At 39.0% G+C, this 14,965-nt stretch overlaps 1 protein-coding gene across 1 annotated transcript; it reads left to right on the top strand.

The window, feature by feature from the left end:
* The first annotated feature begins 8,623 nt into the window (after nucleotides 1–8,623).
* On the top strand, nucleotides 8,624–14,225 carry COR314-TM2 (cold regulated 314 thylakoid membrane 2). The gene is made up of 6 exons (XM_089988724.1): nucleotides 8,624–8,947; nucleotides 9,030–9,158; nucleotides 13,310–13,405; nucleotides 13,510–13,574; nucleotides 13,734–13,803; nucleotides 13,882–14,225. Exons 1-6 carry the CDS (start codon nucleotides 8,790–8,792, stop codon nucleotides 14,045–14,047), a joined length of 684 nt encoding a protein of 227 aa, XP_089844850.1. The 5' UTR covers nucleotides 8,624–8,789; the 3' UTR covers nucleotides 14,048–14,225.
* The last annotated feature ends 740 nt before the right edge of the window (nucleotides 14,226–14,965 follow it).

Genomic DNA, 14,965 nt, shown 5'->3' with positions numbered 1-14,965 from the left:
GCCTAAATGTTAAACCCTAAATGCTAAACCCTAAACCCTTAATATATTACTAAACCATAAACTTTAAACCTTAAACCCTAAACCCTAAACCCTAAACCCCAAATCGTAAATTCATAAACCCGAAACCCCAATCCCTACAACATAAACCCTAAACCCTACTATTTGATCTATTCCTATTATTGGACCCTCCATTGGTCAGATACCATAATCATCTTGAATCGTTGCAGCCATACCGGAGCAAGCACAAATATTTTGCATGGGGTGATGTTGATGTTCATCTACGTTTTTCGTATTCGCTGGATAACGATAATTGGAAGTCCTCTCAGCTGAATGACGATTCAGCTGATCAGAGTTTGATGATCAGCGATTTGTTGACAACAATTTATGGTTAGTGCTTGGAGCTGCATAAGTAGAATCTCGTAATCCCTGGATAGCAATTTAGAGTATCGCTGGATAGCGATTTGTGGCATCTGCGGGTATCGCTGGTTAGTGATTTGTGCTGTCATCTGGACAACGATTTAGGACTTCAACTGAATAATGTTTTTTGGTATTGCTGGAAAGTGATTTTTGGGTTCAGCTGAGTGTCAATCTGTAATATCGTTGTAATAGCAATTTTTTATATGGCGCTGCAGGCCCTTCTTAAGTTGTGCAAGACGTTTAGTCTTTTCGCATTTATTGCGGGTCCCGTCCTCTATTTAAGAGTTGGATGAGTGGAAAAAAATGTGCAGAACTTTAGAGAGACACTGTGAGAAATACTTTAAGGGCACCGAAAGGGTGCAGAGAGACCAAGAGCAAGAAGTGTTGTTACATTTCTTTCAGGACAACACTTAGACGACGAGAGACCAAGACCTAGACGATGAGAGCAATATGTCCAGGGATGACACCACAGAAGATGACGATAGATAGACAGTCAACGTTGATAGTTCTGCACGGTTTTTTTTTTCGCACTCATCCAACTCTTAAATAGAGGACGGGACCCGCAATAAATGCGAAAAGACTAAACGTCTTGCACAACTTAGGAAGGGCCTGCAACGCCATATAAAAAATCGCTATTACAGCGACATTACAGATCAACACTCAGTTGAACCCAAAAATCGCTTTCCAGCAATACCAGAAAACATTATTCAACTGAAGTCCTAAATCGTTGTCCAGATGACAACACAAATTGCTAACCAGCGATACCCGCAGATGCCACAAATCGCGATCCAGCGATACTTTAAATCGCTATCCAGGGATTACGAGATTCTACTTACGCAGCTCCAATCACTAACTACAAATTGTTGCCAATAAATCGCTGATGCTCAAACTCTGATCAGCTGAATCGTCATTCAGCTGAGAGGACTTCCAATTATCGCTATCCAGCAAATACGAAAAATGTATGAATAGATCAAATAGATGAACATCAACATCACCCCATGCAAAATATTTGCTCTTGCTCCGGTATGGCGGCAACGATTTGGGGTTGGTTTCGGGTTTATGAATTTACAATTTGGTGTATATGGTTTAGGGTTTAGGGTTTAAGGTTTAAAGTTTATGGTTTAGTAATATATTAAGGGTTGAGGGTTTAGCATTTAGGGTTTAACATTTAGGCTCTAGGGTTTAGGGTTTATGTTGTAGGGATTGGTATTCACGGTCTTTGATTTAAGGTTTGGTGTTTAGGGTTTAGGGGTTAGGGTTTGTGAATATAAGGTTCAGGGTATAGGATTTAGGGTTTAGGTTAAGGGTAATATAATTAGGTTTTGGGTTTAGGGTAATATATTTAGGGTTTGGGTTTTGGGTTTAGGGTAATATATTTACGGTTTGGGGTTTGGGTAATATATTTAGGGTTTGGGTTTGGGTTTAGGGTTTGTTGTATCGATATATAGTACATTATGTGATACGTACATCGATTTGTGTATTTAAATCGTTGCTTTGTTAGTGATTTCTAATAAAATCAATGCACAATATTTGAAGTATGAATCGTTGTAAATATATATTATGTGTTTGCTAGAGTCAATAATTACGATATTTGTTGTATGAATCGCGTCAAAATAAATCGATTTTGTTCGCAAATAAAAACATCTCTTATCGCTGTGGACTATTATAATTTACGAAGGCCGAACACTAAAATCCCTTATCGACCGAAAGAATCGCAAATCACTTATTGCGATGTTCATTCAAGGAGGGTGAGCAATACAACAATTTCTGAACATTAAATATTTTTTTATCGATGTTGATTTTTATCATTTCTGAGCGTCGATTACATATCTTTGTTGACCGCATATAGCACATATATCGCATATGGGTTTTGCGATTTGCATTCAATGATGACGAGGAAAATTGCGATTTATGAACAACAAAATTGCTTTATCGTTGTTGATTATTATCATTTAAGATGAGGGAACTTGGCCAGCCTTTTTTGACCACATACATCGCAAATCTCTTTTACGATTTTCATTTACGAAGGTTGAGCAATACGATGATTTATGAACATCAAAATTTTCTTATCGATGATGACTTTTATTGTTTACGAAGGCCGAATATTACAAGCCTTTGTTGACCGCATGAATCGCAAACCTATGCGGCAATTTACATTTATGGTAGATCAGCAAAAGCGCGTTTTCTAAGCAGAAAGATTTCTTATCGCTGTTGACTTTTATCATTTAAGACGGGCGAACATTACCATGCTTTTGATCGCATACATCCCAAACCTCTTTTGCGATTTGCATTCAAGGAGGGAGAGCAGTACAACGATTTCTGAACATCAAACATTTCTTATCGATGTTGACTTTTATCATTTCCGAACGTCAATTACATACCTTTGTTGACCACATAAATCGAGTATGCATTTTGAAATTTTCATTCAATGACGACGAGGAGTATTGCAATTTCGGAACAACAAACATTCCTTAGCGCTGATGACTATTATCATTTAAGACGGGTGAACTTAGTCAGCCATTGTTGACCACATACATCACAAATCCCTTTTGCGATTTTCATTCACGGAGGTTGAGCAATACAGCGATTTGCGAACATCAAAATTTTCTTATCGATGATGACTTTATCGTTTACGAAGGCCGAGTATTACAAGCCATTGTTGACCGCATGAATCACAAACCTATTTTGCGATTTGCATTTACGAAGGTTCAGTAAAAGTGCAACTTCCGAACAACAAACATTTTTTATCGCTGAAAAGCATATATTTTTTTATCGATGTTGACTTTTATCATTACGGCGAACATGACCAGCCTTCGTTGACCACAGACATCGCAAATCTGTTTTGTGATTTTCATTCACTGAGGATGAGCAACACAGTGATAGCGGAACAACAAACATTTCTTATCGCTGTTGACTTTTATCATTTCGAACATTACAAGCCTTTGTTGACCGCATACATCGCAAATCTAATTTTGCGATTTTTCATCACGGAGGTTGAACAACACCACGATTTCTGAACAACAAACATCTTTTATCGCTTAAATTATTTTTATTTACGAAGGGCGAACATTACATGCATTTGTTCACCGCAAACATCGCTAATCCATACTGCGATTTAAATTTACATAGGTTACGCTTTACTACAGTTTTCAAGATTTACAAGATTTTAATCTTTTGTATAGTTTTAGAAAATTTGCATACAAAAATTGGTGTACACACTCTACAAAATCTGTTAGAAATCTATGTACATCATATTAATCCTGGATGGATCGCGTCGTTCGTTTTCTTGTAATCTATGGATCTCGTGTTACAACGATCTGTTCAACGAAACATGTCTGTTAGAAGTACTAAAAAAGATTAAACAATTAAAGAATCTTATGTATAGACAAATACTTACAAAATTACAATAAATAATTATCGGGATAAAAAGAATAACTATGGTTTATTCAGTGGCACTTGACGACTCAGATGAAATATGATAAACAACTCATCTCTTTCTTTTTCTTGGTGGACTGTCTATCCTCGGTGGCCTTTTGGTTCCCTCGATCTTATTATAAACACTGGTCATCATCTCTACCAATGACTGCATTTGTCTCCCTAAATTGCTCATCTCCTTTCGTAAGTCCTTATTCTCCCTCTCCAACAGCTCGAACCTTGCGCGGGAGACAACGTTCTCTTTTGTGAGTTATGTTCGCTCTTTATCGTATACTATTACTGAGAAAATCGTTGTTGTAGCCGAAGGGAGATGATGGACGGGTTGTAGATGCTGGGATGCGACATGAAGGGGGGTAGTTAGGAGGCATGGGTTCCCAATTTTCACAATCTCCATATTTCGCCGCATAGGTTCCCAATATCTTTGGAAATAGAAGGGATCAAATTGTCGTCCTTTATAATCATACGTTATGACACAGACACCTCCTGTGTTCCAAATAACTAATTCATCTCTATAGCGTTCGTGCCAATTCACATTCCTGCCCCCACCACTATTCATCTTCCTTCTCACTTTCAAAGGCTTCTTTGGGATAGACTGTCCCAAGCCAGATTGTAGGAGGACTCGACTACCATGATGCAACTCAGCTTCATAATTGCAAAACAGCCACATATCGTGGTCAGACATTCTCGCAGCCCCGACAACAACCTCTTGGTCATCGTCCTCCCCATCTCCATACGGTCTCCACACAACCTGTACATTGATAATTCTTTTTAATAACGAGTGCTAAATATATTACAATGACTGTTACTAAGAATGCTTACGATTATTAATATTTACAGTACTAAAAGATAAATGCTACGGCGACAACGATTTGTACTAACGAAGACAAAATCCTATAGCGATAATTACTTAAGAATGCTAAACATTTCAACGATTTAACCGATTGTAAACAATTTTAGACCATTTACCTCATTTAGTTGCAGCCCATCTAAAATGAACTTAGCATTATGCACTGTGACATTTATTCTAGCCCACCGACCGATCTTTGGAAAATCACAAATCGCAGGGCCACACTAAGGATGCAATGCGATAATATGTTCCCACGCCCAAGCCTACAAAAAAAATATATTAGTAACACTACAACCTTCAATGAGCTTAGTCTACAAGTACTAAATATGTAATAAACAAATACCTGAACAAATGGCCAAAACCCCCCGACGGTTTTCGTACCCTTACTCGCACGGTAAAGTTGACTGTACAAGTGTGCGAGCATAGCGGCACCCCATGCATAGTTGTTGACTACGTCTAAGTCTTTCAGGTACTGCAGCCACATGTAACTTATTCTCGAACCAGAACAATCAGAAAATAAAGTAAGACCAAAAAAATAAAGAAGGAAGCTGCGCAACTCTTGGTCAGCTCTTTTAGATGCACATGTAGCAGACCGACCTTCTCATTTATTACGAAAAGAAGAGACTTTCATTGATGTAGAATTGCTTCCATCAGAAATACATTGACTCCAGTCGTCCATCGACATTCTTAGAAGGGCCGTGCATTTTTTCCTTGCGTTGTAATTTGAATCCCGTAATAGGACAACACTGCCATCACACTTAAGGTCAGTGATCCTCGCCACATCTTCTAGGGTCAAGGTGATCTCAAAAGAATCAAACTGGAATGTGTTTGTCTTATCATTACACTTATTTACCAGGTGGGTCATAGTGTTCCAACACGTTTCAAAATATTGCTGGTCCAGAAGGCCACCAAAGTGCATATTTCGTAATCGATCTTTCTGATATGCACTCAACTGACCATACCACGATAGAACTACAGGCCACTGACACCGCCCTCTGAGCTTTTCACCTGATGCTCTACTTCTCTTCTGACCTCTCTGTAACATAACATAACATATTATTCGTACCAATTGTAAATTACTCCCATTTGTACTTATAAATAATATTCTACTAATCGCTATAAATAATATTGGTTGCACACACACTATCACAGTAATCGCTATACATAGTAATACCTATCACAGTAATCGCTATACAAAAATCGCTACACATAGTAATCGCTAACACATTAAATCTTGACAGACAAGACGAATTTATGTACCTTGGTCACACTTTTCTCTTCTTCAACCCATCCCTCCAACCTAGGCCTTTCTTGTTGGTCCACTGCCTCCCACTGCTTTTCTACTACTACCGTCCCTAGCTCCATCACCTCTATCATCTGCTTTTCAATTTGTTCCTTATTTTTCCTTTCCTTCTCTTCCTCATACTTTTTCCTTTCCCTTTCCTCCTCTTCCTCCTCCTGCTTCTTCCTTTCTCTTTCCTTCTCTTCTTCGTACTCCTTCTCCTTCCTTTGCTTTTCCTTCTCTTCCTCATACTTTTTCCTTCTTCTTTCCTCCTCCTGCTTCTTCCTTTCTCTTTCCTTTTCTTCCTCGTCCTCCTTCTCCTTCCTTTCTATTTCTTTCTTTTTCTCATTCCCATCCTCCTTCTCCTTCCTTTGCTTTTCCTTATCTTCCTCAAACTCCTTCTCTTTCTTTCTCCTTTCCTTTTCTTCCTCATTCTGAAGCTTATTCCTTTCCTTTTCTTCCTCGTCCTCCTTCTCCTTCCTTTCTCTTTCTTTCTTTTCCTCATCCTCCTTCTCCTTCCTTTGCTTTTCCTTATCTTCCTCAAACTCCTTCTCCCTCCTTCGCCTTTCCTTTTCTTCCTCATCCTGAAGCTTCTTCCTTTCCTTCTCTTCCTAATACTTTTTCAATTGCCTTTGCCTCTCCTCCTCTACGTCCTTATTTCTTTTTTGCCTTTCACTCTCCTCCGCCTCCTTCATTTGCTTTACCCTCATTCGCATAGCTTTATGCTCCATTAACATCTTTGGCATTTCCCTCCTAGCCTCCTCCACTATATTCTTCAATTGCGTTTCCCTGTCCTCCTTATTTTTTTTTTGCCTTTTCCTCTCTTCTGCCTTCTTCATTTGCGTTTGCTTTTCATTCTCCTCCTTATTTCTTTGCTTTTCCTTCTCTTCGTCATCCTTCTTCTTCTTCATCTTTAGTTCTTGTTCATTCTTCCTTTGGTCTTCAGCCTCAATATCTGGTGGATAATCCTCTGCATAATACAATTCCAACGCTTTCTTTTTGTCTTTATCATTCTCAATCTTCAGTATATTTTGGTACCTTTCAAAACGCTCAGATAGATGGGACTGATGGACAACTTCTCTAATACACAACCCATAGAACACCAGGGTATTTCTTCTCTGATGAGCTGCAGACATTGCTAACCTGCACAACACATTAATTTAACCGCATCATTATACGTTACAATCGCCTCCCCAAGTATATCATAATACAAATGATCCCATTTGTTAAACGATCACCATCATTACAAATTGTCGCAATATTTGGCTTCATAAGTAAACATCGTTGTAAGATTTAGCAAACTTAAGTACAAATCGAGGTATCTTCATAAATACACATCACTATTGCTTTGAATGTATAAATTGTTGCAGATTCAAACTTACAAATCATTGGATATTTGTAAGTACAACCTTCATAAGTACATATCATTGAAAGGTTTGGCCTTCGTAAGAACCAATCGTGCAAACAGTTTTTCGATGCCCACAAGGTGGATATGTACAAATCGATTTCTTTTCGTATGATACTAGGTGTTATTTAGCATGGAGACGACCACCTAGCTGTAAGATTTAGCATTCAGATTTACAAATCGTTTCGATTGCATAACGAAACTCACTGAAACGATAGGAGTTTGGGTAATCCAACTGTAGAGTAAGAAATACCCAGAAGGTAGACACAACAGATGGTGGCAACGATGCTGTCACTGCGCATAAGACAGAAAAGGATGCTACGACGACAACAGAAGAAGGCAAATGATGCTCCGACGACAACAAAAGAAGGCAAAGGATGCTCCAGTGGCAACAGAAGAAAGCAAAAGATGCTCCAACGACAACAGATGAAGGCAAATGATGCCCCGGTAGACTTTTCTGCTTAGGGCGAAAACGAATTGTTTGGACTTTTTAAATTCTAGAGATAAACCTTCCTACCTACGCAAACTTTGCCGAAAATTTTGGCGCCTTCACGATTCGTCGTTTCACTTTTCTAGATGGCGGGCAGTTATGTCATTTTCATGAACCGATGATCTAGTTTTCTAAATAGAGGGCATTTTCGTCCGTTCTAAGAAGAAAATGGCGGTAAAGGGTACTTAAGTCTTTGCAACGACACCAGATTGCAATGCTATGTGACACAGACATACATGGGGATACGAACCGCACATGCTTACATACGTGGTGCTCTTTGGGACCCCGAACATGAGATGTAGCTACCTGCCCTGTTTGGGGGGAGGGCATATAACCTGCTTCCCTTTCTAGCGCATCGGGTGCAACACATTGCACTTTATCACATCAAAAAATGTTGTCATTATGGGTATCAGCCATGTATTGTTTGGCCAACGATTCAGGTTAGTCAGTCGATAAGTGAATCGTTCTGAATTAACCAAAAACTAATTAAAAGTATTACGTGTCAATCAGAACCTGACATGCGTTAAAGCTATTAAAATAATATAAAAAAGTTAATTTAAACTTTTTATATTTATTAAAAATATCCGATTCAGATTCCGGGTCGAATCATATCGGTTTTTTGCAGAACCGATACCCACCGATGCTGACAACATTGACCGGAACCTTCACGGGGCGTATGTGGCAAACGACAAGGACGCATAACGCCGAGCTTTTCTTTATTTTTAATTTTTGTTGGGATCTCCCGTCATCTTTGTTTTACTGATACGAGCTTACTACTCAGTGAGTGCCACGCCTCCCATCGACTTGGCCTTCCCGGACCCTGCGCCCTGTCTTTTTCTCCACTGATCTCTCTCTCTCTCTCTCTCGCGTCGGTGAAGGTGAAGGAAGGGAAACTGGAATACGATAGAAGACGATGGCTCTCCTCTTCCTCCAAACTCCATCATCATCTGTGCTCAGAATCAATGCCTCCTCTTCTTCTGGTTGTCCTCTTCCTGCTCCTCCTCTCAAGACCCAATGCCTCCTCCTTACCCACAACCAAAACCATAGGAGGACCCTGTCTTCGATCCCAAGGTACCGTCTCTCTCTGTGTGTGTGTGTGTGTGTGTGTGTGTGTTGCATGTTAATGTGATGGATGTGTGTGTGGAAATGGCAGGGGTTTGCCTCCACTATCGGTGGTTGTGAAGAAGGGAGGGAGAAGCAGGGGGTCTGGCTTCTCCTGCACCTGCTTCGCTGCCTACCTTCGACCGGAGACCGTGCAGTTGGTCTGCTCTGTTTCAGCCGCGTGAGTCCTCCTCCTCCCATTCTGTTGATATCTTTATCTCCTCTTTCTCTTTATTTTTTTTTGAGAAGAAAGGCAAATTTTAGCTCCTCTTTCTATTTCGTTCTGCTTTTTTTTTTCAAAATTGGGAAGCTCGCCACTTTTTAGGAGCGAAAGTGGGAAAAAACCCTGAAGAAATTATATATGATTGATGGGTTGTGTGTGTACCGTGGTGGGTTTTCAAAGAGTGCGTTTTTCCTTCATTTCAATCGTGTACGGATAATGATCTCTGTTAACAAGCAAGCCCCTGCCTCGATTCTTTTTCAGTTGACTGACTGATTCGGATTCAACTGCTACTCTAATTTGATTTATCTTAAAACAGAGGGATATGACTACATTGCTTCAACCCCAGCAATCTTGGCTAGAGTTTTTCTTCTGATTATTCTGGTTGCTTTTTGTGATTCCAGAAAAGCCCCTATTTGCAAAAGAAAGGATGTAAGAGCAATTTTCTCTTTCGAGATTTCTCGGGGGTATCGATTTCTAAGTATTTTTGTGGCCTCTAATTCAAGACCATTTATGCTGAAAGCTGATGCTGCGGCGAGTGTGAAAGATTGGTGGGTTACTTGAGGGGTAACATAGCAACTAGTTATCAACTATCACGAAGTGTTTTTTCACCATTTGCAAGGTTAGGCGCCTGAATGATGGCTCTTGCTTTAAAAAGAAGCCCGTACATCAGAATTAAGTTACCGGATTGTGAACTTAGGAATAATCCAAACTAATGCACTTTGTTTGTAAGGAAAAACAAAAATACAGAGTTGTTTTGGTTTATAGTGAGAATCAAATTGCATGAATTCTGTTTCCATAAGATCTGCTGGAACTATGTCACATGGATATGGCTGCGGATACGGGGATACAGCCATTTTTATAAAATTTCCAATATGACTTGTATATAAAGGGATATGTAACACCAATCAAAATGGAGTATCCATGTGACATAATGCTGGAGGAACTTGACTGGTAAATATGAAAAGTGTCTTCTCAGGTTTAAAGTAAACAGTTGAGGGATGTTTGTCTCTACTGAAAACCAGAAGGCTTTGGTTCAAATAATCTATAGTGTATTGTATTTCTCTTTACCAAATCAAGGAAGAACCTTAATAATTGGGCTCATTTAGTAGAAAGATGGTCGTTTTAAGTTCTGGAATAATTGCTGGTTTCTTGCAATGCATAGATTCCAATTGCCTGTTACTGTGGGCTAATAGTTATTTGATATGACATACTGTTGAAATGTAATATTGGATTCTAAAGGTAGAAATCAAGGCTATGACCTTAATTTTGCAAAGTTTGAACTTGATCATATATGAATGGCTTGTCGCAACATACGTTTGGTTTTTCTAGCTTCAAACACATTTGTTTTCTTTTCTTTGGTGTACATGAGATGATTTTAATTTTTTAATGAAAAATGTGATTTCAAAAAGAGTTATCATTGTAGTTTTCAAATTACTAGTGGCATTGGCCATTGTTCTCAAGGGGAAGGTGTAAAGGAAAGAGGGAGAACTGGTGAATCATGACCACCTAGCATCATGGCTGCCAGCACCACCAGCATGCTAGTTATTGCAGATTGAACTCAATATCTCAAGCCTGAGTTGACATCTTTTACGCATGAATTGAAACTGTTTTTTTGATCCAATTTTGAGCTTTATAAGATATTTTAGTGGTTGGTTGTGAAGTTGTCTAAGTTTTCTCACCACTATCTCTTTCACTCTTTATGGTGTAAAAGACAGTCCTGATCGTGTGTACATCTTGTTAGAAAATGACTTTGAATATTTTAGGTTCGATAATGAACCCATACACATGCACATTAAGTGCGAATATACCCACTTAAGGGAACAACACAAGCACATCAAGTGCTAATACATAAACCCATAAAAGGGATAAATATGACTTAAAGTCATAAGTTGAATATTATTGAAGAAATAGAAAGAAGAGGGTAAAAACCCTATACAATGGAGCATAAGCTCCTCCAAGGAGTTAAGGAATTACAAGGGGAAAACCCCTATTTATAATACAAGAGAGGAGCCACTTAGGGGGCTCCTAAAGGAGTCGTTGGGAGCCCCCAACAGTCACATTTGTGACCGTTGGGGGCTCCCCAACGACTCTTTGGGGAGCCTCCCTAGGTGGCGCAAACCACTAAAAAAGAGAAAAAGAAAAAAGAAAAATAAAAGTAAAAATTACAAACATATTCCAAATGGAATATGTGTAAGACTGTGAAATGACTAAACTACCCCTATGCCTATAAATAGAAAAAAATATATTTTATATATATAATTAGGATAATACATATGCATATATACCATATATGAATATGTATTATCCTTTATATATATAAAATATATATAAGATTACATAGGTTGAATGATACATTTTAACGCATCTATCACCTCAGATGACTTTTTTGTTTGTGTCTTTCTGTTTTCTGGACTCTCTTGTGCAAAAATTCAATTCGTAAGAATTGGTCTTGTAATTCATGAGAGATTCAGCTGTTCATCCAATGCAGCAACTAGTCCATGCCTTCAACTTTGGTTTCTGATGAAAGTGCCACCATCTAAGATAGCTATTTGTATGCGTAGTTCTAACCTTCACATGTGAAATCATCTTCTAGTCCATTTCCTGGCTGAAACGTTGCTCATGTACTGTAATGAACATGAATAACTCTATGAATGGTAGTTGTAGCGCTAGGGATCTATGTCATCTCTGAAAAAATAACTCTGACCTCCAATTTAAAACTATTTCAAATTTCAGAATGAATTCTTCCTATTCATTTCATAGGAATTGAAGTTGTCACCTCCCAATGGCAGGCCCAAACTTTAAGAGTCATTTCTCAATGCATTAAATGAATGACTCGTTTCTATCAGTTTCATGAAGATGGTAAGGCCTTTCTCTTCCATCTTTTTTTCAAACCCACACAAATGGCTCTGGCTGCAATCCATCCTGATTGGACCATTGATAAATGTTAAGCAGGCTTAACTACTACTTGTCATATCCTGTACGTGTGCCCTCAACAATTGAATATCTAATGTGGTGTAGTGATATGGAGTAAGAACCAGATGCAGAGCCATCCTCTCTCTGAACATCTACAAAATCCAGCTTTCCTTGTTGATTATGGAAAATGAGTTGCCATTTCATCGGAGTAGGACACACACACATCACTCTCTCTTTCTCTCTCTCTCTCTCACACACACACACACACACACACAAACATGCATACACAGAAGCCAATAGCATGCATGCACTGATAGACGTGTGTGTGTGCGCGGATGCTCATGATAATTTCGTTTTCACTTTTTTTGTTTTTAATGACAAGGAAACCTGTACAGTGTGTCAATAGGCCTCCTGCTTGAACAGTAAAACCCCCATACCACTCCCTTGGCCACTAGGAAGACATTTCCAGCACTTAAATATGGGTGCACATAGACAATTGTTTGTGGGATGTTTGAGAAAGAACAGACAACCATTCATCATGCTAACTGTGTTACCAGGCTCATGGTTGTTGACATTTTCTTTTTCACTTAATTTGCATTAAATCCATCGACTCAACTCTGAAAATGACATTGTTATGGTATCTTCAATGCATTATTATTTACTTAGCTTCAACTGTAGGATATGGAAAAGTAAATATGATATGTAAACAAGTGGGGTGGACATTCTGCCCTGACCCAGTGTGGCTTTTGCCACGCTTGGGCTAGCTTGAGAGTCTTTTTGGCTTAGGCTGGGTCTTATCAGGTCCATTGTCAAGCTGAAGGCCAAGTTACATGTATTTTAAGACTTATTGGCTTTGGGATCGGAGCCTATTCAAATACAATTCTGATCAAACTGGAGTGCAACCCAATTAGCTACTCTGCTCTGCCAGGTCCAATCGGGTTTTTCGGCTGCACTTGCAACCCATGCCCATCATACTCCAACCTGCTCCATCCTGGCAAAATCTAATCACTGTTTGTGTTATAAGGCATGACATTCATTATTCTGAAAGTGAATCCTTCATATGAACCAGCACATGTCAAAATTTGATCACATAGAAGGAACTTAATAGTTAATGGGATGCTTCAAAACTCAGCCAATCTTTCTTTGAACCACAATCATAATATGCGCTTAGAGTTACAGTTGTTTTCTGTTTTTAGGGTGCTGATGCTTGCAAGAGGTACTGCAATTCAAAAGTCATTCTTAGTACCATTGCTTGCTCTCCAAGCTCCACAAAGTGTTGTTGCATGGATGAGGTAAGGTTGTCATCCGGTTTATTCCTGCACTTAAGCTTTTATGAACAAATAAGAATCTGAAATATTCGATAACATGTTACTAATTTTTTAGAATTGTATGGCAGGGGTGAATATGGTACTTGGAGTGCTTTGTTAGCTCTTTTGGTGAGACTGTTCTATTTTATTCCTGGTTGGTAACTTTTTTTTTTGTTTTTCACTGCTGTTGCTCAACCGTGAATCCATTTTTTGTGGTTATGATAAATGTAACTGATAACTGTCTTACTGCAACTTCAGTGCAGGAAATGTGAATGTTCTTGTATAAACTTTGAATTCTTCTACTGAGTTGCAGGTGAACTCGAGCTGCCCTTCATAACATTGCTGCTAGTGATTGTTGCTCCTTACCAAGCAGAAAATCTGAGGTCAGTGCACATATTAGAGCTATATATTTGCGGTGTTCAGTTGTCTGAATATATTAGACTTGAATTTTCATGATGCAGGGGAACTCAAGCTGGAACTATTGTTAGCTGGGTGATTGCTGCATACATGACCTACCAACATTTCTCCAGGCTTGGTAGCCTGCAGAAGGCTTTCGATCGTGGTTCAATCATTCCCACCTTAGCAATTGCAGGCATCGTATGCATGTTATGTCTTGCTCTCTTCTGAATCTCACTTCACTGCATGATCTAGTACTGTTCCACTCAGGAACTGGAAACCATAACTTAAAAGGTATATAAGAACGATGATACTTTTGTTGTCTCATTGCCATTTTCTTCTGGACGAACAACAGATATTACCTCAGTGATACAGTAACTGCATATTGCTATAGACTGCGTTAAAAACAGTCCATGGTATGTATATAGATCACTGCAACAGAACGAGCTGAATCTTTAAGGATGCATTGGATTGCTTCGCACTTTAACTCGGTCTTGAGATCCAAAGATTGGAGATACACTCATTTCTAGCCTGACCCTCATCAATTGGGCGATAAATCCATGAATTTTAACCTAAACATGAATAACAGATCACTATTTTGGAAAAGTTCTGAGATTTAGTGTTTGTTTACCTTCTTTAGCATAGACTCCAAGCTAGATTCAATTCAAAGATCTGATATTCGAGGTATTCAAATACGCCTCAATTGTTCACTCCTTTTTGGATTTGTTTCTCTCGGAGCAATTGGTATTCTTGACTCGTTACATGCATAACATAAGGTCTTGCAGAGAGATCAGGTGCAATGTATTGCACACTTTTAGTTTGCTGCTGCACCTGATCGCCCACCATCTGCTGTTGGGGCCCATAGCTCACAGGTTGTATCCCAAGGATGGAGGGTGATCGGGTGCAGCAGCACGCTAAAAGTGTGCAATCACATTGCACCTGATCCTCCCTCGGTCTTGCATGCCAAAGATTGGACTTTTAACTTTTAACCAACATTGCAAATCTTGCTCTTGAGAAAAATCTCTGCGATTGAAAATCTTGCAATATTTTAAAATTTTTGGTTTTTCTGGAAAAAATATTGGGAAATGGGAAAATGTTTGGATTTCTAAATTTTGGAAGCTTCATTTTAATATTGCAACCCAGTTGGTT

The sequence above is a fragment of the Nuphar pumila genome, chromosome 15 (genome assembly GCF_984573655.1).
Source record: "Nuphar pumila chromosome 15, dmNupPumi1.hap1.1, whole genome shotgun sequence".
Lineage (NCBI taxonomy): Eukaryota > Viridiplantae > Streptophyta > Magnoliopsida > Nymphaeales > Nymphaeaceae > Nuphar > Nuphar pumila.
This window is presented reverse-complemented; position numbering and strand designations above follow the sequence as displayed.

Coding starts and splice junctions, on each gene's coding strand:
- COR314-TM2 (XM_089988724.1), top strand. CDS start 8,790: ATGGCTCTCCTCTTCCTCCAAACTCCATCATCATCTGTGCTCAGAATC. Junction 8,948..9,029: donor ACCCTGTCTTCGATCCCAAG/GTACCGTCTCTC, acceptor TGGAAATGGCAG/GGGTTTGCCTCCACTATCGG. Junction 13,406..13,509: donor AGTGTTGTTGCATGGATGAG/GTAAGGTTGTCA, acceptor ATTGTATGGCAG/GGGTGAATATGGTACTTGGA.